Here is a 23,641-nt window from a genome sequence, read left to right as displayed (position 1 = left end):
AGCAGGTTCTTCTCCAGACTGTGCAACGCCTTCTCCAAACCTTTTTAATCAAGAATCTTGTTACCAGATTACCAGAATGAAAGTGTATAACTTGGATAAGTTTTAGACTTTAGTCCCCCACAGATTCCCATTTCCATTTTAATTGTCGTTGCCTGCGACATTTGAAGGCTTTTGAACAAAGATTTTCAGCAAAGTGACTCTTTCTCCACAGCAGATGTTAAAAAATTAATGTGTGTTTTTGATTGCCCAAAGGCAGCTCCTTGCCGAGTCCTTGCAGAGTGATCACAGTACAGTTCCTCCGGCTGCAGCAATAAAATCTGTACCCTAATGACAAATTATGAGAGGACTTTTAAAGGGGTGAAGAAGAAATGTAAAGTAAAACTATGGTTCCGAGGGAAGGTTTTGTTTCCGGGGATCAACCGACCGGGTGTAGTGAGTCATATCAGCCACTAGAAGGCAGTATACCACCAACGACTGCATATGAGAAGCTGATGGTAAATTGGGCCTGTGTTGGTTATAATGTATATATCTATATTTATATATGTAGAGATTTAAATTGTGTTCTAAAGTGAAAGATATAAGTAAAGGTCTTAGGTTTGCACATGTCTCTGTATTTGCAGAACTATATTATTTTTAAAGAATGTACAATATAGCAGATGTAGTCAATCTTTATCCCTGATTGATTATTCCATGCATGTGATCAATCATAGCATCAATACACAGGAGATGAGTGCATAGCTGATGAAGTATTATAACAGAAGAAAAAATCGGAGTCAGATATCAATACTTTTAGTATATTGCAAATAAGCAGTATCCTATATCCCATGTATGGAAAAATCGATTTTTTTTCTTGGCTATAAAATAATCTTTTTGTTTTATTTTATTGTAATATCAATATTTGAATACCTTTCTATTGCTTGCAGTCAGGCTGGATTACAAGCAGGACAAGGTGGGATCCCAAACCTTCAGGGGCCTCAAAATCCCTGAGACCATTCATTGCACAGTTTTGCTACAATGGTAATACATCAACTATCAAGGGTCCTGCGTCTCCTGGCCCGACTCATGAAGATGGGTCCTGTCTGAATGTGCTAAGTTTTTGAAGGTCATTTGTTGTTCTCAGTACATTGCAATGTCTTCAGCTAAGTGTTATCATTCATCTGATATCTACTGATGTAGCCCTCATCTGCTACCAAAGTTTCTGTGTTGCGGGCGAGGCATCTTGTTACAGTGCACATATTGTGTGAACTGTGAGGGTACATGAAATTCAATACCAACTATTGTGTAACACAGTGAAAAGCAAAAGGAGGATGAGCTCCTCTTGATCTTTAAAGTCAATGGTAAGTTGAAGTTTTTAGTCAAAGTCAACTTCACTGTCAATTCTGCTATATACAGAACATAGATGGGATTGAAATGCCTTTTCTCTCTGATCCCCGGTGTAAACATGGTTGTAGACAGAGTCGACAGTAAACAGAAGATATTATTATGCAACATATTAAGTACTCAGAAACAGTACATAGTACATAGTACATAGTAAAACATAGTATGCAGTAAAAAGGCACACGGTGGATAGGATGAGAGTAGTGCAAACTGGAATAGTGTAAAAATGGATTGAGAAGTGCAAAAATACGTCATGGAAAATAATGTAACGTAAATACACAGGATGTTGTCAATAGAAATTAAGATCCAGCTTTTTTCTTTCTTTTTTTAATCTAATCAAATGTTTTATTTATGAAACATAAAATGTAATTTTAAAAGTTTTTTAAAAATGTAATTCATTAATTATTAATCAAATCATTTATTAATACAATTTTAATACATCTTTAATACATTTTATTTTAGTCATCGCATCTCATCTGATTGGTTCTCATGGATAAAGAAGGCGGGCCAGACAGTCTCGCTGCCGATTGGCTGGTGGACACGTCAGTCTCCGCTGCTCTCTTCCGGTGTCACCGCCCTGGGCTCAGACAGAAATCGCTTTCACTGGAGCTCAGCTCGCGTTTCAACACTCGTCAGCTCGGTTCATTTAGTCTCAGGTAAGACAATGGACGCCTCTGGTGTTTTGTAAATCTCTCAGCGAGCTAACCTCACTGTTTACTGTACTGTCACTGCTGTGTGTTCCGGCCGCTGGAGCTAAACTGTTAGCAACTTGACTCAACTGCAGATGCTAGCGCGGTTAGCAGCTAGCATCATCCAATCGGGCTGCGCCGCTGCACCCGACAAAATGTAGAGAAGCCAAGTTGCCAAAGTTCGCGTCCGACGCACGGCTCGTTTCTGCGGGAACAGCCCCTCCGCTAACACGTGGGGACTTTCTACTGAGTGATGCTTCATCGATATCGAACACGTCAACGACCAGCGAGGTCATGATCAACATGTCATGAACATGTTAGCTGCCGTTGACGTCGCATGTCAACGAGAGGTGGGTGAGGCAGCCACGTTAGCATCAGTAACTTGCATCACATTAGAATAATACTGAGATGTGATGTCAACACCGAGTCTCCTCCATCGATCCCAGCATCTGTGTTTGTTTTGACATAGATATCAGATACCAGTGTTTTCATGGAGTACGTTGTTGTGGCTTCAGCAGCAGAACAACCTGTCTGGAGGGTCAGTGACTAAGTCCACTGACAGGAGACTTAGTCACTGTGTGAGGGCTGATGGGAGGGGGTCGTGTGTTGTAGTCTGTCCAGCAGGGCTCAGTGTTGAATGAAGGGTGTGGTCCAGGTCTCAGAGAAGACGTCTGCATGAGGAAGTCTGGTTTTGCCTGTGTAACCCTTGGGGTGGGGGGCAGGTGGCACTGCTGAAAATGTGCAGCAGGTAATGCAGCAGGGAGGAATGTCGTGGTGACTGCTGACATGGCATCTTTCTGGTGATGGTGCACGTTGGCATCCTCTGCAGTGCAGTGTCGCAGATCAACGGATTCGTTTCACCTGCATACCTTTCACTGGAGAGTGATACCGGCCTGTGGGTGTTGGGTTTCGCCCCTTTTGTGTGTCGTGCAGCCACCGTAGTGGCTGTGATTCGTGTTTACAACGGGGTGTGAAGCGGGGTGATCGTCCTTTTAAACCTGTATTATTCATCCTCTAGCACTTGCAAGTCCTCCCCGAGCTGGAAGGTGGGACACTCCCTGCAGTTTGTTCTCATTACATGGTAATGGGGTGTGTGTCTCTTGTTTGTTTGAGAAACGCCACACATTCTGCCTGGCCCTTCAGACCTGTACAAGAGAGAAGAATGTGGTTTGCATTACACATATTATCCATATGGTGGTTTAAGGGGCCGATACGGATATTAGGGAGTGAAATATTTCTGTTCTGAGGCTGACATATCAACTTGTCCATAAACGTTATTATAAATAATAATGAGAAAACACAAAAGCAACCAAATGTATAGAACTTGAATTAACTGCTTCTATATAGACAGATTTTATTCTCTGGACACTTGCATTCTTTTGTTGTTTGCACTACTTTTGTGTATTGCAGTGACATAATCTCCTAAATAGTGTGATTAGACCATCTGTTACAGTCTGTCCTTCTCTTTTTATGTGTGTTCCATCATTTATTCATTCTTACAGAAACCGTAGGAGGATGTACAGAAGAAGGACAGAGGAGAAATGAGTAACAACGTAGTGGAGAGACAGAAAAGTTGGATAATACAGTCAGAGGAGAGTAGGCGGGAGGAGGAAGTGGAGACTCCTGTCCCAGGGGTATTAGAGCTGGGTCATTCTAACTATAGTCTTTTTGTGCCTTGCTGGGGTGGTGCTCTATTTTAATGTAATAACCAGTTAGTGCTTCCTGTTCATCCCACTGCTGCAATGTGATGCTCATCCTTCATGCTGCCTCTGAGATCTAGAGCAGCCCAGGAAACCGGAATATCGAGTGCAAGAATCCCAGTCGACATTGTTGAACCTAATATGTGCCTTTTTTGTGGCTCATGGTTATTTGATATAAGCCACGGAGTCGGTTATTGCCCCACGCAGTTATTTCTTTAAATTTGCCTGTCAACATTGAATTTGAAAGAGGATGAAGCCTGGCATTTGCCCTTCACTATGATTAGTCTCTCCATTTAACAGGGATAGTGATGACAAAGGTGGAAACAGGTATTTTACATTTCATTACCTACGCAAAGGAGGTTCTGTTTTCATCTGCATTTGTTTGTTTGCCGGTCGGTTATTTGGCAGGATTACGCAGAAACTACTGGACAGATTACCACAACCCTGGCAGAAGGATGCCGTATGGGTCAGGAAAGATCCACTTAGATGTTGGTGCGGATCCAGATGAGGGGGAGGAATTGTTTTCACTTTCTTGACCATTTTTCAACACTTTTCTCTGTGAATAATTTGTGGATCTGGAGGTATGCAGTCTCTGAGTGGCATTCTAATTGTCCCTTTTTATTACTGAATTTCTCACGTGTCATCAGAATTTTGCTCTCACATGCACACATACAGAACACAAGCATTTATTTTCTATATCTATTTCTATAAGTAGATTTCCTCTAGTCTTGCTTTAACAAGTCCGGTTTTTATCGCGTGTGTCCAACAGTGGCCTAAGTGCACAGGTCAGTGAAGGAAGGCTCAAGGTGAGTGTAGAGTGCAGACAGGTTTGCAGCATGATTGGCTTTAGGCCATCTGTTGTTGTCTTGAAGGATTAACACAGAGAAGAGGGAGACGGAGAAAGGAATCAATCAGATTGGACTAATGGATCCTCTGTGTCTCCACCCCAGCCTGGGCCCACCCATTGCTACATTATCCATGTCTGCATGCTACATTACTCCTCGGTCTGCACAGTCCAAAGTACTGAGGCCCATTGTAAACAGTGGCTGCTGTCTTAAATGTGATGAATTATCAGTCAGTTAAGCGGAAAGTGGAATAACGTGGTAAACTCTGTTATTTTGGGCTGATCTTTTCATAAGAGCATTATAAGTGTGTGTGTGTGTGTGTGCGTCTCAGGCTTATCCCTGGCCCCAGCATCTCTGCGTTTTCCTGATCCTTGTCAGAAGAGTCATCACATCATTTCCCTCTGCTCATCTCAGAATCTGTCTGGGTAACTCAACCATCAGGCTCTCATTAGCGTGTGAAAGTAAACAACAAGAGTTGGGTCTGGACACGAGGCTGAATCAGACATGTTTTTAGATTCTGCAAACCTGGCCCTCGACTGTAAAAGATGAACAAAATTCCTCTTTCCAGAAACGAGCCAGCAAAGGATTGAAATGATATCAAGAGACACAAATCCTGGTGCAGTTCATGAACTCAGGACAGACAACTGCTATTGTGTTTACAGCACACACGCAACAGTTTTCACAGGATTTGGATCCAATGTTTTAATCTTTTTCATATAATCTTAAAGTTACTAGATTTCTACTTATTTTCATTTTGTTTCACCCCCTTTTATGTCTCCCACCCTCAGCTAAGCTTCACTGTAGCTTCTGTGGCTTCTCTCCCTCACACCAGTAGCTCTAATAATATCTGCCAGTAGCTTTTAAACATTACAGTGGGATTACGATTGTAGATCATTATATTCATTAGGTTTTATTGAAGCCGTCGGTGTTGACATTTCAGTCCAGCTCGTGAATGCCTTTCTCGTGATAGTGGTTTCAGAGGCGATGATGAGGGTAGTTGTCGAGGTCTAATGGATGAAGTGAGGGAGAGAATTTGCTCAGGACAGAGGCTGGTTTGTGTGGACGGTGGACTGAACCGTACGAGAGACGCACACTGTGTCCGGGAATTCCTCTGAGCTGGAGAAATCACTCAGGCAGCTCCGGGGAAGTGGCACTAAATGTTTCAAGAATCTTTGGCTGAAACACAGAGTTGAAACTTGGGTTATTTTTCTGCTTTCACAGCGTTTAGATGCTGCTGTTTTTCATAGTTGAAATGAATGAGTGGGGTTGATGGAGTATTTTGCTATAGAGCAGGTAGGGCTGCATGATTCTGGATTAAACTTATATACTTAGAATTGAAATCAGGATTTGTTCCCATTATCAACAGTGTTTTCTTCTGGATTTGTTTTACTTGTTGTTTTATTATTTATTTGACCTTGACACTAACTTTTTTGAGCTTTCACTCAATCATTCTACACAGTCTCTCATTCCCTCTATTTCGCTGACCGTTTTCTGCTAAGCCAGGTTGCCATTGGTTACTTTCAGGCATGTACCGAACTCCGGGTATTCTCCTGAGGTTATCCGGAGGGGCTGTATGTGAGAACTCAAATGTCCAAGTCAGTTGCTGCGGACACTATCCAGAGTTTTTCCTGGCAGCCCCTTACGTGCTGTAAACAAAAACACATGATTTCCACAGCAGAATTAATACATCACGTCCTGCCTCCTGTGTTCTCCAGCCAGCCGCAACTTCCCGCCTGAACACTCTGCAGATTTCCCTGTTGGGTCTGGACATTATCTGGAGTTCATGTCTGAAAACAGCAAGGGGGAAAAGAAAGATGCAGCATTATGATGTGCTTTAGATTGTGTGGGATTTTTGAGATTTTAATACAATTAATCACACGGTCCTAAACTCAGGGCATCTTACAGGTAGCAACTGCAATTAAGTACTTGTATCTACGTTGTGTATAATCATGAGTGATATTTTATTCACCCTGACATGAGGACTTTTTTGAACAACTATTTGGGAAAGTGTGAGTTTCAGCTGAGTTTAATTGTGTGAGTGATCAGGACTAAGACCATCTGTAGAGTCCTGCAGGGACCTCATGAGGTCATCTTGAGCTCTGACTGTGGCGTGGGAGAGGGAACTGAAGCTTCTTCATTTAGTTTGACAGGACACACACTCACTCCTTAACTCATTCACATATCTGATCTATATTTACTCCTCACTGTTCTTTTAACACTACTGACAGTTTGCTCCGGTGTTTCTTGCCACTTTTCTATCCACATTTTGCTTTATTTTGAGTCCCTTGATAGAAAATATATTCCTGCATTTTCATTCTACAAGAAGAAGCTTCTTTTTCACGAGGAGTAGTTGATGGTCTTCATGGGAGCGGTCAGATGATTTGTCTGAGCCTGAGAAAGTTCTTCCTGTGTTCCAGCTGTGTGTTGCATCATGGCAAGGCCTCATTATCCAGCCCAGCTGTGATCAACTATTGTTTCACATGGATGTGATAAACAATGTTAATGTTCTTACAAGATGGAACCACATTACAATGTTTAAGTCGGTCAAAGTAAAAGGAATCCCCATCATATGTTTCTGTTTTTGTATTCCCAAACATTCAGGTAGCCTCACCTCGGTCCTGGGAGCAGTGAGCCCGAGAAGGAACAGTGTGGCTGCGGTCTGCTGCTCAGGGTTGCGTTTCAAGCTATAGCCGGCACCATGGCGTTGTCGTACAAGAAGGACCTGGAAAAGTACAAGGATCTGGATGAAGATGAAATCCTCAACAAGCTGTCGGAGGAGGAGCTCAAGCAGCTGGAGTCTGCTCTCGAGGAGATGGATCCTGAGGTCAGAGTTCAGTGAGGGCTGGAGGAGCTCCAGGGCTCTTCTGTGGGAGGGTTTTACTGAGGAATGGACGATTTGAAAATGATAGAAAATGATAGACTTCATACACGCACATGCTCAAAACATCTTCGCAGCAATAATTAACTTTCTCAAACAAAACTTCTATCTTAGACAGAACATTAATAACAAATTACACCTAGTTTTACAAGTGTGTGCCTCTTGTCACGGTTGTAAATCTGGTGTGACTCACAGAGAGCGGTTAATGGCTGAAGCACATAAAGAGAAAGTGAATCCACCAGAAAATATGAGGCCACATCGTTACATTTAGATTCCCTGGGATGCATTGAAACGGTGGATTTTTCCTCTGCAGTCCAACCACTCCCTCTAGTCTCAAGCCTCTATGGTTGGGAAATTTAAGGGGGAGTCTGGGCTGCAACGACTCTGTCAACAGGCTGCCAAGTGTTTTTGTGTTTATTTGTGAGTGGAGTTGTAGAGTAGAATGAATAAGCATTAGTAAGTATAATCCCTCCCAGGCCCCTGGATGTTTTATTGAAATTCCATCTAAACCGAGAGAGGGAGAAATCCTCCTGCACACAGAACCCACAGGAAACAGTGGGAACATATTAATTTCTGGATCTTATTATGTAGACAAAGTACAAATGTGTGCTCATAGAAAAGATGCAGTTTTGTTTGAATAGGGGCAGTGTGCAAGACGCCTCTTCCTAAGTGTCCACACATCCATTCTCACCTTCCCCAGGTTTTTAGTCACGTGGAACTAATGGCTGATAATCGGTTGTGGTTGAGATGCATCAAGATAAACTAGTTCAGAGTATGTTGATGAACCTGTAATTTCTGTCTATTTTCCATGTGAAACTCAAGCTCGCACATCTGCGTCCTCATATATCTGAGAATGCACAGTAAATACTGGTATTTGGTTGCTGGCTGAACTACTTTTGATATCACAGAGGTGAAAGTATCTTCCATGGGAAACCTGTGTTGCCACAGACTGATGTTGGGTAGAATGACAGCACCCAGAAATTGTATCCCTTGTCGTTCATGTAACTGATTAAATGTATACATTTCCCCTGAAAGCAGACCAAACCAGTTTATGGAGTTAAGACTTAATTTCTATAGTGACTGTATTGAAGTCTTCATCAGTCGACAGGTCTAATGTGTCTCCTTGTCCCCCCCCCCCAGAATGCTCTTCTCCCAGCGGGTTTACGTCAGAAGGACCATACGTCCAAGGACGCAACAGGAAAGTTCGACCGGGACCGTCTGCTCAAACACCTGGAGAAGGAAGCCATCGAGTACAAGGACAGAGAGGATATAATTCCCTTCACTGGAGAGAGAAAAGGTGAGCCTTTGTTTTTCTTCAGCTGTCCACGAAGCTCATTTCAGCATTAATAATTACAGGGTTTGGGTTTTAGACCCTTAAAATCGTAGATCCCGTGACATAGTGTGTGACGTTGATCATTAGAAAAGTCAAGCATTCTTTTAAAATTGAGAAAATGTCCCAATCGCAACATGATTTCCTCTGGTTATCGTTCAGCCGTAGTGCTCTCTCGTGTTAGAGCCATATTTCTCAGGGGATGATGGACCAAAGTGTGTCTGTGTCTTCATCAGCAGTACAGACACACAGTCATAATTACTGTTCTGCTGTCGTTGCATGTATTATTAATGCATGTCTGCTCTTATGCAACATACAGCAGAGTGGGGGAGGTGTGTTTGTACCAGGGGAAAGGAGGTAGGGAGAGTCCAAGGCGGAGGCAATGTTAGGATTAGATGTTTTTAATCAATCTCTTTATTTATTTTACTTGGACGTTAGGTTTCTATCTATGTTGGTTAAGTAGTTAGCAGGATTCTGCAAAAAAACACTGGGAGGTTCTCTGCTCAGACACGTTCATCACATTTGTGTTCACACGTGCACCTCCCCTGCAGAAAGTGCGGAGACTCTCCAGAGTCCAGTGCACGTCTGAAAGCAGCTACAGAGTCCTCCTTTATATTCAGACACTTGTGACAGTAACTGTCTAGAAAAAAAGGAAAAGGAGATGCTTTATGTGACAGCATGAGGGAAAAAGAAACTTAACTGAGAAGAAATCATTTTCCAGAGGAATTTCTTTTGTCGGGATCTCCAGAGATCCAAACAGTACTCCCATGCTGGAGAGGAAATGGAGCTGACATCTTCACTATGACCCAACCCAGCCTGTTAGAAATTATGCTCCCCCCATGAGTGAGTGTGTGCGTGTGTGTGCGCGTGTGTGTACCCCATGACTACATGGAAAACCTAAATCACTCTGGTGGTTCTCTGGAATGTGGCTGATTCTCTTCCCCTTGTTATACTCACCCCCTGCTGATGAATAATGTTGTCGTGAGTGTGTGAGTGTCTCCTCGCAGCAACACACATAATATCAGAGGAAAACAGCCTGACTACAGCCAAGGCAATCACTACAACCAATTATATTTTATTAAATCAGGTTAGCCCTTATAACTCCTTTACTAAACATCTTTTTTATTGTTCACAACTTCTATTCAGCCTTGGCTTTTGTCAACATTCTTTACATTATGAGGGTTTGGCTGGATGTCCATAGATGTTGAATAGAAAGGTGTGTATTTTATTGGTAGCATGTTCAATAGTGTTTAAATTAATGTCTTTGGATCTTGGACTTCAGGTCACACAAAGCATTTGAAGGCATCACTGTGAGCTGTGGGAAATCCATTGTCGCTCCACTGACCCATTTTACTTACTGTAGCTGTATGGTGACAGTAATCCTGCGCAATTATGGATTATTATTTTAATGTGCTCAATTTTGATCATACCTCCACATATTTTAATCTGGATTAACTTCTTGTTTACAGCCTGTGTGATTTTTCTGGATTTCTCCCCTTGGCTGACTTTGTTGTAGATGTTTCCAGGTCTCGACATTAGAGATGTCTGAAACCAATGCTGGCATCACAAGTGTCAAATCAAAACCCTTCAATACCAGTATTTTGTATATCCGTCGGTCTTATTCTCCGAGTCCTTCCAGCTACTCCTGATACAGTCCCTGATACAGTCGCTGTTTTTTCCACACATGATACAATGTTGTACCTCAATGTGTTTTCCCCATTTTGTCCATAGTAAATGCTCCTGTGGGGTCATTCAGACAACAAGACTTTGGGCGCCTCTTTCTGTCTTTCCTTCTTCCGAGGGGCTAAATGTCGCTCCACTGGGACTGGCCCAGATGCTGCCTGATGACTGTATTTACTGTTTGCTGGCGTTCAGGAAGTGCCAAAGCCCCCACTGGGGACCCGTTTGAGCAGTTTGACGAGAGAGGGAGGGCCTGATCTTGTGGTGTTTTTGTTTAAGGAGACAGGCACACAGAGCTGCTGGATGGTCTCTCTGTGCCATGCAAGTGTTTGTTGCCCCGGCAGTGCAGTTTAGATTAGACTAACGTCATTGTTCCGTGACTTCCTTCGCTCTTTCCGTTTCTTCGCCAAGATAGGTAACCATGGCAATGCCACAGTTGTCAAACAATGGCGGACTGGGTGCTGCTGGTCTGAAGCACTGATGGTTGGGGAAGGTTGTGCAAAGTAGCAGGAGGCCCACTTTTATTTACACAGCACATTTCTGTTGACACGTCACCTCCGTGTTAGAAAGTGTACGCTGACCTAAACAAGAATTTCAGTTAATTTTACGTGACTTTTAACAGCATTCATTAAAAGTGTAATTAGTTCACATCGTAAAGCGTAATCTGTGCTCATTACCTGTGCATGGCAAGAAAACAGAAAACTTGAGTTTAGCAAATAAACACAAGTTGCTTTCCGACGTGTACTGAACTACGGATAATATCCTGACATTCGCCGGAGGGACTTTATGTGAGAGTGCAAATGGCCGAGTTTGAGGCTCTGGACTTTCTCCATAGTTTTTCCTGCCTGTTCCCAAGTAAAAACTCTGGATAATATCAGAGTGAGTCCATGTGAGAACACAGAAGGAGACTCTCTGCAGGATTCTCTGCAAGTGAGTGGGCGTGTGGATGAATTTTGTAACACGCACAGATGCAAAACCGAAGAAGCAGAAATACAAATGTCTCCGAATGAAAAAGAGGAACCGTACATGTAGAAAGACACCGACAAAAATGTCAAGTCAGACAGGCAACAAGGTCAAATGGGTTGTGACTAGAGATTCAAGCTTGATGTTGGTGTTAAACCTATGTTAGTGTGTTAATCATGAACGGAGCACTTGGTTGTCATGCCGTCTTATGGCTGTTACGAGGAGAGGGGAATGGTTGTGGAAGAATAACAAGCAGCATTAAGTGAGGCTTTGGAACGTTTTATAGAAATGGGAGTGGTTGTGTAACATCTCATCAAATGTACCTGGGCCTGCATGGACCTGATTCCTCTGTCTGCGATGATGAAAAGGTTATTCATTGCCTGCCTATTTTGTGAGGCCTGAATCGTCTCCATTGAGTTTATGATTTGAATAAAAAATTTCCTCTCCTCCCTCTGTAGGTAAAGCATTTGTTCCTAAGCAGAGACCTATAGAAACGCGTCAGGAAGATGTCACAACCCTCGATCCAGAATTGGAGGAAGCCCTGTGCAGCGCCACAGACACAGAGCTGTGTGATCTAGCAGGTAAGAATAAATGAATGAACACCTTCGGTAAAACTAAGAAGTCTTTGATAAAAGGGTTTAGAAACATAACTCTGTATGAGGGTCTCATTGTGTTGTAGTTGAGGGCAACGTGCAGTCTGCCTGAGTCCGGGCTCTGTAGAGACTTTAAAACACAAGCTTCTTTCTCTCTCTCTTTCCCACGGCTCCATCCTTCACCATGTGTGGCAGAATAAAAGGGCTCACTGAGCAAAATACCACCCCCTGTCTGCTGTGACCTATGTACAAACTCTGACTGTCACTGCAGCTACTGAGTCTGTGGCTTTGCTCTTGTTTGCAGCGATCCTGGGTGTTCACACGCTGGTCACCAGTAATCAGACATACGATGGGACCGGTGGCAAAGACGGTTACAACAGTAAGTACAATCATAGAATTGAACTCTTCAAAAGTCCCAAAAAGGATCAATATCTTGACCCCTGTGTCTCTTCTAGATGTGATCAAAGGGGAGAAGATGAACCCAGTGTTTGACGAGCCTCCCAATCCCACCAACGTCGACGACACCCTGCAGAGGATAAAGAGCAACGACAGCTCCCTCACGGAGGTCAACCTCAACAACATTAAGGTACACGCACACACACAAGTTGTCACAGTGTGTTTATGCTCTTCTACCTGTGACTAATGGTGGTGTTTCTTTGTTGGCTTTTCAGAACATTCCCATTCCCACCCTGAAGGACTTGGCCAAAGCCATGGAGAGGAACACTCACGTCAAGAAGTTCAGCCTGGCAGCAACACGGAGTAACGACCCAATTGCTGTGGTGAGAGTGGTGTGGCACGCCGGCTTTAAATGGCTTTTGATGGCACAACTCCTTATTTACACCTTTGCTCTGTTGTCTCTTCCTTGTCCCAGGCGTTCAGTGACATGCTGCGGGAGAACAAAACGTTGCGAAGTTTGAACTTGGAGTCCAACTTCATCACCGGGGTCGGGGTGCAGGCTTTGGTTGACGCTTTGCGAGACAACGACGCAGTTATAGAGATCAAGATAGACAACCAGGTACCAGATGGTTTGTGGCACTTTCCCACTTTCCCCCGAGCACAGCAGGATCTTCTGCTCGAAAGAATTTGCTCTTTATTTCTCCTTTTTCACTTTGTTTTGTTGTTGCTTGCAGTCTTTCAGGATCCCTGTAGGGGAGTACACAGTCTGATTCTTTTAGTGAGTGGTTTCTTGCAGTCCAAAGTAGCAGAGAATATTTGTGTTTTACACTGTGCAGTTTAAAGAAAATGCCAACCAACACAAACCACCGCCTGAATAAGACATAGAAGACCAGTTGAGAGTTTTTAGTAGTGGAAAAGAAGTGAAACCATATCCCTGTGGTCTGGTTCTCCCTCTTTTGAGCTGTAAAACAAAGTGAAGTTCTGACTCTGACGTTCGGATCCTGTATATTTGTGTGATTCAGAGGCAGCAGCTGGGCACCACTGTAGAGATGGAGATAGCTAAAATGTTGGAGCAGAACAACAGCATCGTGAAGTTTGGCTACCACTTCACCCAGCAAGGACCTCGCTCCAGAGCCGCCGCAGCTATCACCAAGAACAACGACCTGGGTACAACACACACACACACACACACAGACACACAAAGAACAATTTGAGATTTATATAAAGCTGGGTTAGTGGCTGCTCATCACATTGCCTTCCACCTGGTATATCTTTATTACCACGTTCAGACCTGGTATTGACATCCAGTCCTACAACAGTGCATCCTGACTGCTTCCTGTGATCCGATCTCTCAGACCACATTTGGAGTTGGTCCGGGTCGCATATGTCCACATTCGTTAATCTACGTGAACACAAATGCCTCCTGGGGCACATTTGAAGGACTCCTCACTCAGCTGACCTCCTCTGACCTGCTGGTTTCTCAATTAGTCAAATGTAATTTTCCTCTTCTCAGCGCCCACACGTTGACATGTTTGTTGGCACAATAAAATCTTTCTTCACTTCACAGCTGTATGAGATTCATTCAGCCCCTCCTGACTCTGAGCTTGTGCCAACACACAGAGCGCATACACACAAACACCAACGCAGTGACATCAGACACATCTGTAAACTTGAGCAAAAATGTCATACGTCTTTGTTTGCATATAAACGTGTTGTCACAGGAGACTCATTCACGACACATTTTAGTTCCAGGTATAAACAAACCTGGAGCTCTCCACTTGTGATCGGATCTCTCAGGACGGATGTTCATACCAGTTGTGAACAAGGCTTTTAAGTGGAAGAGGGCGTTGTGACGAATCGTGTTGATGCATCATTGTACCCATCTGAAACCTGTCAGTCAATCACCACTTGTAGTTTCAGTCCACAGTGACGACCTCTGCTCTCTTTTAGCTCCTCCTCCTGTCAGAGCTGCGGTAGCACAGGTCTGGTGCATGGGTGTGGTCACCGAGTGTGTCGACGATAACAATGATTTCTTTCACAGCTTTTTGAATGGAACATTCACTGCATTAACGTTACGGAGATTGACACGGTGTGATCTTACAGCTTGGAGAGTGACGGCATCCCACTTGTAGTTTTCTGTACATGCAGACACACGCTGTTGAAACAGCTGTAATCTTTGAACACACAGCTCGAGATGACTCACTCAGTGTTTTCATGACAAACTAACAGGCCCGTGGAGGTCGAAGGTTGTGTTGCATGTTTGCAGTTGTTCATTCTTGTTTTATTTTATCTGTCGGTCGATTGATTTTACGTGAAATTTATGCTTTTTTTTTCTTTTACTCATCTCGTCTAGTTCGCAAGAAGCGAGTGGAAGCGGACCTGTAGGAGCGGAGCCGGACCCGTCTCCCAGCCAATCTCGTTTTTTCATCTCACCACGTGGAACAATTTCAGCCAATGCCCTGGTCTCATCTCACTGTGTGGAAACTTAAGTCTTGTGCCAAACTGTGGGGCAAGGCGCGCGCAACCAGAACATACATCTGAGAAGAAGGGAAATAACTGGAATTGCCTCCTCTCCTATATGCTTGTTCATACTGTTGTTTATTATTATGTTTGTCATTGAAGGTGTAAATCTGAGTAGTTTTTAGTCATTTCATTTCAGCTGCTCCTCTTTTTTCTTTTTGAACCTTTATATGTTCTGTCCAGACTTTTTACTCGCTCCTTTCCTTTTATACAATGCTATAATCATGTGGAATAAACATGAACAAGTAACTGAAACAACAGTAATATCTTTGTAAAAAACAACTAACCCCATATCCTCTTCCGTGATAGTTTGCTATTGGGTCTTAAGATTCCACTGGAGCAGAATTTGACATTAGAACGACGGGAATCGCTCCGAGGTCGTTGATGACTAACCTGTTGTTCTGACTGCGCCGCTGTCGGTCGCCACACAACGACCAGCAGCTTGGTGCAGTAATGATGAGATCGCTGTCGTACGTTATGTGAGCAATGTGGTTTGAGGGTGTTTTTTATTGGAGCTGCCTTGTAAAGTCAGTGTGACTGATGGGCCGGTGTGTGTAATAGTTCATGTGTGTGTGAGGAAAAGAACGTTCTTAGTTGGTGCTGGTGTTACGCTGTAGTCAGCCGAAGAGAGGATGTGCAATTCGAAAGTCTGTAAAAACACGTCATACTGTCGACCCCCCCACTTCAATATAAAACCACTGTATCAGCGAATAACGTTTTTTTTTCCAACTAAAGTTCTTGTTTTGATACGGTTCAAATTCTAATGTCGGTTGTTCTGACCCCTGATATCTCTGAACAGCAAATTATAATGAGGCTTTGGTTTTTCAAATCAATAACAGGATATGTACCCTGTTGAGGCTTTGACGTGCTCTCACTAATGAAATCACTTACACTCAGCCAAACCAAAGACGGAACACATGCAGTGCTTAAAGTATCAATATCAGACTGGATGGTTATTGGTTCAGGTTTTGGTTTTGTTGGCTTCTTCACAGTTAAGATCTTGGAAAGAGTTTTACAACAATAAATTTGACTTTTAATTTTACCGTGTCGTTACATTCCTTCACATGGGCCATTTATTGAAAAGGAGAATTCTGCAAGTGGTTCGCTGAGATGCGAGTAAGAGTCGGCTCCCAGTTTGTGTGAAATCCTTTTCATTTTACGTCCCGGCATGCAACGGCTTGTGAAAAACGTCTCTGTGAACAACACCACATGTACAGATCTTAAATTTGCTTCCTCCCTCACAACCAACACTTAAGCTTTCAGCAGCATCTGAGCAGTAGCATGTCGTTCATTACGTAACAGTGATGAAGGCAACATGCCGTGTGCCTTACACTGAACGCACACTCGCCTGCTCGAGATGAGGAGAACAGGACTAACGCAGAATTTACTTGAAGCTTGTATATACTGTTTATGTGTAATAGGAAAAATACTCCGGCTTGACGTCATCACACATGAACAACATGTTTCTATCGACCAAGCAGCTTCACATTCCTGGGACAAGAGTTCTATATGTTTTATATCTGTGTTCTTCCTCCAACATCATATCTGCTTGTATTTCCAACCTCCTTGTTTCTACATGACTGTGCTCTGCTGGTGGATGAACTGCTTCTTTGCTTGGGCTTGTTAATAATAATCTGTGATTCTATATTAATTCTGTACATTAATAAAAAAAAATGCCATCTCAAATTCGCACACGCACACACTTTTGTGTGGACCACGTAAATCTACTCACTGCTGAGATTTCTTTTGTACCTTTTAAATCAAGATCCAGGTGTAGACTCAACATAAGGAAAATGTACTATTCTAAAACCACATGACTGGTAAAATGCACTGCTGAATATAAGACATCCTCAACAATAAATGTTTTTACATACTCCGCGCCTCCTTTTGTTTTTCTTTAAATTAACCTTAAATGTTTAACATGATTATCGACCCTATTTCCTCTTAAATTTACATTCAATCAGATTTTACTTGTATAGCACTTTTGATACAAATGAATCTAACTTAAAGTGCTTTACACAATAAAAGCAACCACAGCAATGCAAACCACCCATCCACACACAGATTAAGATTAATAAAAAGATCTTAACAGGAAGTGAGGGAATGCTGTCATTAAATTTGAAATGAGCACCAAAGACACTTAAAGTTAAAAGATAAAGGTGAAATACAAAAATTGATAAGAGGTGTGAAAAGATAAAATAAGACACAAAAAGAGGTGAACAGAATAATAAACAAAAAGAGAGGTATAAAGATAAAATACTAAAAAAGATGTGATAAAGATAAAGATACAAAATAAAATGTTAAAAGAGATGTGAGAAGGATAAAGAGAAAAACCTTGTTCCACATTGAAATACAATCTCATCACCAGATTTACTTGGTGACGAAAGATGTTCATAGCCTCAGGGATCATGTAGATCTATTCTAGACTTCACGGTAGAGCCGTTGACGTTTTGTGTTCATGTAAATCTTAGCATGTTCTATAAGTTGAGAGCTGCAGACCTCGTTCTGCCTGACAGGGTCGGACTCCAGAGTCAGAAGGTTTCATCCTCTGGGGAATGTTTAAACTTGGAGCACAGCCCTGCCCAGACCTGGGGAGACCTAATTAAAACCTGATGAAAGAGAAAAATGTCCCTGAAAACAGAAATGTTGGAGGGAAATGTCAGTGTTCTTCCTCTGAGGGAACATGAAAGTCTGCAGCAAACATTGAGATATTTCAGTCAGGATCCGACATGCATAGCTGTGCTGCTATAAGTAAAAAGAACTACAGTCTAAATCTGTGTGTAACTACTGAGGACCAGATTGAAAACAGGCTGTGGTCAGATCTTAAGCTGCGACAGTATTTTTAATGACCTCCAGACGGACATGTTGGTTTGGGAGGTACTCGAGGTGGTGTACGCAGACGCAGCCTTTAATCAGATCCAGCTTCTGGAGACTGTTGCCACATGCCTGAGAGATGATGTAATGTGTATGACTCCATCGCTCTCTGAGCTTCCTGTGCCAGAGTAGCTGTGGTGAGCTGCTGTCAGAGAAGGCCGGGGTGTGACTCCAGTGTTTCCACTCGGTGAGGATCCAGAGAACGAGAACAGCAGGTTTGTGTCCTGACTGATAAAAACGCACCAGAAGGCTTTGATTCAAAGGAAAAGTCCAAACCTGGCACGGTGAGCTACACAGTTGTGTGCTTATGTAAGTACAGTAACGGTTCCCTCAAACCAGGACTATTAATAAACACCACTCACTCCTCTGCATGTGGAGAAAATAGAGTGAAACACACAGCTCCTGGAGTCCGAGTCTGTATTTGAGGTTGATGTTCACGGACATGATGAGGATGATGAGTTTGGTTTGAAGTAAAAGGAGAAATCTCTTGAAGATGAAACCTTGAAGGAGATTTTCATATTTTTGAAAACCTCAGCTCACACATTACGTCAACTGAGGTTCTTACAAAACTGAGACTATTTAACATCAAGCACCAAAGTCTAGTAAAACAAAGACAGATGATTACAGAGCTGTCAGTAACAGGGATCAGGCTGCTCACTCTTCATCCTTTATTAAATCACTCTTCAAATCCTAGATTTTAGAATGTGAATTTAATTGGCTTATGGTCTGAGCTCTCTTTATAACAGACTTTTATACAAAGGCTGCCTTGTAGTCACCTTTGTATTTGATTGTTTTTTATATTTGGCATCTTTTGATTCAGACGTTTTTAATAGTTTTATCATTTTGTTGAGTAAAGCAGTTAGTAACTTTGTTTTGAAAAGTTCTTTATAAATAAAGTTTATTGTGCCGAGGAGGTCATGTTCTGGTTTTGTCTGTCTGTCAGTTAACAGGATGAGAAAATGACGGATTACCACTTGGGGGAAGATACAGGAATTGTTTTCACTTTCTTTTATGAGTTTTTCTACATTTTGGCTGATATCTCAGATTTCTCATTCATGGATCCTGATGAAAATAGATCAGGCATATTCAGGGGAATGATATTTGTGTGTGAAATTTGATGATGAGGCTCTGGTGAATTTGAATGTGGTTTTAAAAGTCTCATTCTAGTTTTATACGTGTGCCTTTAATGTGCTTGTGGTCTGAGCTTACTTTTACTGTAATTTGGATGTCATCTCACAATAACATTTTTTTACAAGGGTATCCTTAAGCCATTTTAGAATTATTTTACATTGTTCTGTTTTTCTTTCTTTCTTGCTCCTTTGGATTGATGATTGATTGACATTCAAACAGTTTTTTCATTGCTTTTATCACTGAATCTTTTAGAGGATTTCTTAACTCTATGCTATATAAATAAAGTTTATTTTTATTCATTACATGTAATAGATACTTGTTGCTCAGTCTGATTATTAATGATGTTAATCTAGTTATGGGTGAAGAGGTTGGAGCCCGCCGGCCGTCACGCTGACGAGGATTAAACTTCACTGGCCTGACTCCAGCACCGACTCGCCTCCACGTGAACTGCAGAGTGATGGAAAGAGAAGCAGATGTTGCACAGATATGAACTCGTGTCAGTGCTGACAAAATTCTGCCCTTCCCCTGATTCTCATCCTCTGACGTCCGACACACACGAGCTTTGTTCTGCTCGGTCCTGCAGGTGATTGGTGACTCAGCCCTGAACACAGCTCTCTGCAGTCTGCCTCTATCGTGACCTCATGCATGTGGTAAACAAAGGCGTGTAGATAATGTAGAGGAGAGACGGAGGAAGGACACTTGTTCTGTACTTTATTCACAAGCAGCCAAGGGTGTGAGTCAATCACTAGAAAAAACAAAGAACTACACACCGTGTGTATTTTAGAGGAAAGTAGGTCACAAACTGAACCAGAACTCATGATTCAGGCAGCAGGATACAAATAAAACCAGATTTAAAAACCTGTTTATTGATTTTTTTCTTCTTTCCATTGCTGAAAAGCCTCAAGGTGAGAGCTGACATGTTGGCAGGACCAGTGATGTGTCCTTCAAACACTGCCTCATACCTGACTGGGTTATGTAATCGTCCTGAGTGCAAGCTGTGGACCCTGAGAAGAAATGTGCAACATCTGTGAGCGAGCATCTGATCCCTGCAACCCCGAACCCCTGCAACTGTTTGGCTAAGGAAGGAAAGGCACCTTTATTTGTATAGCATATTTCAAAGTGCTTCACATGTAATATCAAAGGCATCTTGATGAATTGTACAAGCAACATAAGACACTACAAAAGAGAAGCCTTCAAAAAGAAAGTTAAAGTTAAAAAGGAGTTGAGAGTGCAAATTAAGAAATTAATAATTGTATGATTTAATAAGAGGCTGTGGCCATTTTGTCCTAAATGTCAGCTTTTACAGGAATGACATCCATCTCCATTACCAGGCAGCTCAAGTGACACTGTTTTATTAATTTCCCTCCATTTGGGTTAAAAATAGCAAGTTGCCTCGGCTTCATAACGTCAAACGCATTGAGCCAAGTGAACGTCCCAGTCCGAGTGGAAAAAGGATTATTAGCAGCGCTGTAAAACGGTGGCTGGCTCTGGATTCTAATAAAAAGTTTAACTTGACTTTCCGTGACATAAAGAAATGGTTCCCTTCAACAAACTATTTTATACGAATCCAGATTAAGAATTATGTTGCTGTTGATCCTTGAACTGTAGTTGTTAATAAGTTTCATAATGTCTGTGGTGGTTAAATATTTGTGGATGAACAACCCTCCTGAATAAAGACTCTGTCAAACCAAATTGACCGGTTCCATTAAACAAAGAAGCTCCCGTCCTTCTAAAGTTTGTCATGTTGACACTTACAGGTGAATGACATTGTAGATAAACACTGAACACATGTTAAAGTTTTCTTAAATTATTGAAAACAAGATCCTTTAACTTTTAAATGTATGTGTTGATCAACTGGCGCCATCTGGTGGTTAAACATAATACCATGGCACATGTGCAATATTTAAAATGTCCGACAGGGGTCAGAAATAACTCATAGATATATTATGGTGTAATAGTAAAAATGATCCTGTAGATGTCCCCATCATCTCAAACCATTAACTTTATGTAGCTGCATAAATCCCATTTATTGTAAATGGTAAAACAGTCTGGATTGTTAGTACTGTATTTATTTCTAGTCGTGATGACAACTCTTTTATTATTCACCCACTCACACACACATTCATACAGTGCATCTGTGTGCACTCTCTCTCTATCACTCATCACTCACACACTGCTGTCACAGACATCAGGGGCAATCTGGTGTTCAGTATTTTGCCCCAGGACACTTTGGCACTGGGATCAAACTGCCAACCTTCTGGTTAGTGGACGACCTGCTCCTCCTGCTGACCCAGATCAATAAACAGCAGTGTAACACTTTGAAAGTACCTCAATCAATCAATCAATCAAATTGTATTTGTATAGCCAATATTCACAAATCACAGTTTGTGTCATAGGATTTAACCTTAAACCTCAACTTGTTGTGTTTAGATGTTATTTATTTCCCTTCTACGATAAATAAATATGAGTTTCTCAACATTAAAAAACCTGAAGTCTTCACAGGCTCACTGGTTACGATGAGACCTGCGGGTGCAACCGGATCAAGAGGCGGCTCCAGAGCGTGTTGTCATGGTGATGTTGTGACACATGACTCACGGTGTTGTTGCTTCTCCTCCATCTCTTCATCTATAGCCATGATTTCCTTTGTGTGTTTTTCCTACAGCAGACGAGAAGATAGGGGGGGTGTGTGAGTGAAGTAATCAGATTTCTACTGTGGTCCGTCTGCCACTGTAGATTTTGAAAACAATGGAGGAAAATTGCATAATTTTAAACATGAAAACGATTTTACTCTCCTCCCTCTCCTAACTGTAGCAGACCTGCCCAAAGACGAGGAGCTAATGCAACACGAGCACCGAGCTGATCTGCAGTTCAATCTAAAAAAAGTGTCATCTCACATTGAGAACATCATTTATAATTAATGCACCGGCTCTGTCCTCCTGGTCTTTGTTCCGATACGTACGATTAATGACTGGATTTCCATCTGAAAATGCCAGGCAGTGAGATTACCACAGCATCATCTCTAACCAACAGGGACTAATTGAATAAATTAATCATTCACAGATCCTGAATCCATTCGTCGCTCCCCTCAGTGTTTGTCCCTCAGCATATTAGATTTCATGGAGGTAGGACCCGTGCATCCTCGAGTCGCACCTGCAGCTTTTGTCTTCCTATTAGTTAGTCAATGCTTTTCAGCAGCAATGCTATTAAATTAGAGTGTATGTTTAAAACTTTGGTGAATTCAGTGCCACTCTGGGTTCTGAATAATCATGAATGATACCAAGAGCACAGATGATAGAGACAGGAGGTGTTGAACCATCCAGTAATGAATCCATGATGAGTGAAGTTCTGTCCCTCACAGCGGGTTCATCCATAGCTATCATATAACTTGGTTATTTAACTGGGATTTATCTTGGTTTTCATTTAAGGTCTTTCATTTATCCGTCTGTTGATGATTAACTGACCTGTTGCTCCTCAGTTTACTGTACTCCATGTCCATGTCCAGATCAGGACTGAAGATACACAGGGTTTCATCAGAGCAGAGGGAACAGGAGATAATGGAGACTTTATATACACGTGAATTAGAACAAGTTATATATGTTTGATATCATCAGTGCCATCGCTCGGGCTGTCACGCTATACGCTGAAAGTATGAATGTATTGAAAAGTTAAAATTCAATTGGTACAATCAAACTGAAACATGCAACAACTACTGTATGCGTTCTTTACAGTGTTTAGTCCTATCATGTGGGTTCAAGGATCATTTTGAAGTGAGGAATATAAACACTGCAGAAAGAGTGAAAGAAAATAACATGTGTTTTTTTGTGTATCTTTTTTACTTTGACGGCATCACCTCTGTTTGATTATTCCCGTTCTTAAAAGGTGATTAACACTAATATCAATATAACTTTAGGGAATGTGTAAAAATTCTATTTAGTGAGTAACCAGTCACTTCCTCTTTTGCCAGACTTTATGACACTGATATCCCAGCTTGGGAAAAATCTGTCTTTTTTCACAGCTTTTCGAAGCACGTTATTTTCCTGCATGGTCGGTCATGGGACTGTTGAGCAGGTTCCTCCTGCTTCTAACAGCATCGGCTCCAGATGTCACATGCAGCGGTCAGTGGTCACAGAGACCTGCTGAATGTTTCCACATGATGTGAAACGCCTTACTTCATTATCTGTAACACAAAAAAGTGAGTTGATAACCAACTTAATCTTACATTCGAGCCAATCATCATATCAATTCATTCAGTAAAATACCCTTTATTAAATCAATAAATCCTAACTATGGTTGTGGGGCGACATTTAAACTGGGTTAAAACGGGCCGAGTTATTTTTTCTGGTCAGCCGCATTAGGGCCATTGTTGAGCCAAACAAATGTGTCTACCTGGGAGGCTGTAATTTAAAACTCCTCTTCAAGATGGGGCCTTAAGATTAAGAAGTCTAGTATTACAGCTGTTGCTTTAAGGTCCCATTGCAGTGAGTGTATATTGTGACTGTGTGGTGCACATTCAGGATTAACAAGCAAATGTGCAATTGATTCAATTTCAAACTCATTATCTCTCGTTTCTTTCGGGGCCTTTGAGGGTGTGGGGCCCTGACCTGGACGGATTATGAGAACTTGGGCTCCTGGATGTAGTCATTAAAAAGGCCCACCACCCTCCTA

General features: G+C 42.1%; 1 protein-coding gene across 3 annotated transcripts; it reads left to right on the top strand.

Moving 5' to 3' along the window:
- Nucleotides 1–1,914: 1,914 nt before the first annotated feature.
- Nucleotides 1,915–16,845, top strand: tmod2 (tropomodulin 2). Of its 3 annotated transcripts, none has more exons than XM_035155625.2 (11): nt 1,915–2,033; nt 7,213–7,435; nt 8,630–8,786; nt 11,921–12,043; nt 12,360–12,434; nt 12,511–12,641; nt 12,727–12,834; nt 12,927–13,070; nt 13,474–13,618; nt 14,402–14,433; nt 14,805–16,845. In XM_035155625.2, exons 2-11 carry the CDS (start codon nt 7,310–7,312, stop codon nt 15,069–15,071), a joined length of 1,308 nt encoding a protein of 435 aa, XP_035011516.1. In that variant the 5' UTR covers nt 1,915–2,033; nt 7,213–7,309; the 3' UTR covers nt 15,072–16,845. The 3 variants fall into 3 exon arrangements, with proteins under 3 accessions (XP_035011516.1, XP_035011519.1, XP_035011517.1); XM_035155626.2 differs by lacking the exon at nt 1,915–2,033 and adding an exon at nt 2,189–2,416; XM_035155628.1 differs by lacking the exon at nt 14,402–14,433 and having other exon boundaries at nt 14,805–14,985.
- The last annotated feature ends 6,796 nt before the right edge of the window (nt 16,846–23,641 follow it).

This window comes from Hippoglossus stenolepis, chromosome 1, assembly GCF_022539355.2.
Source record: "Hippoglossus stenolepis isolate QCI-W04-F060 chromosome 1, HSTE1.2, whole genome shotgun sequence".
Lineage (NCBI taxonomy): Eukaryota > Metazoa > Chordata > Actinopteri > Pleuronectiformes > Pleuronectidae > Hippoglossus > Hippoglossus stenolepis.
This window is presented reverse-complemented; position numbering and strand designations above follow the sequence as displayed.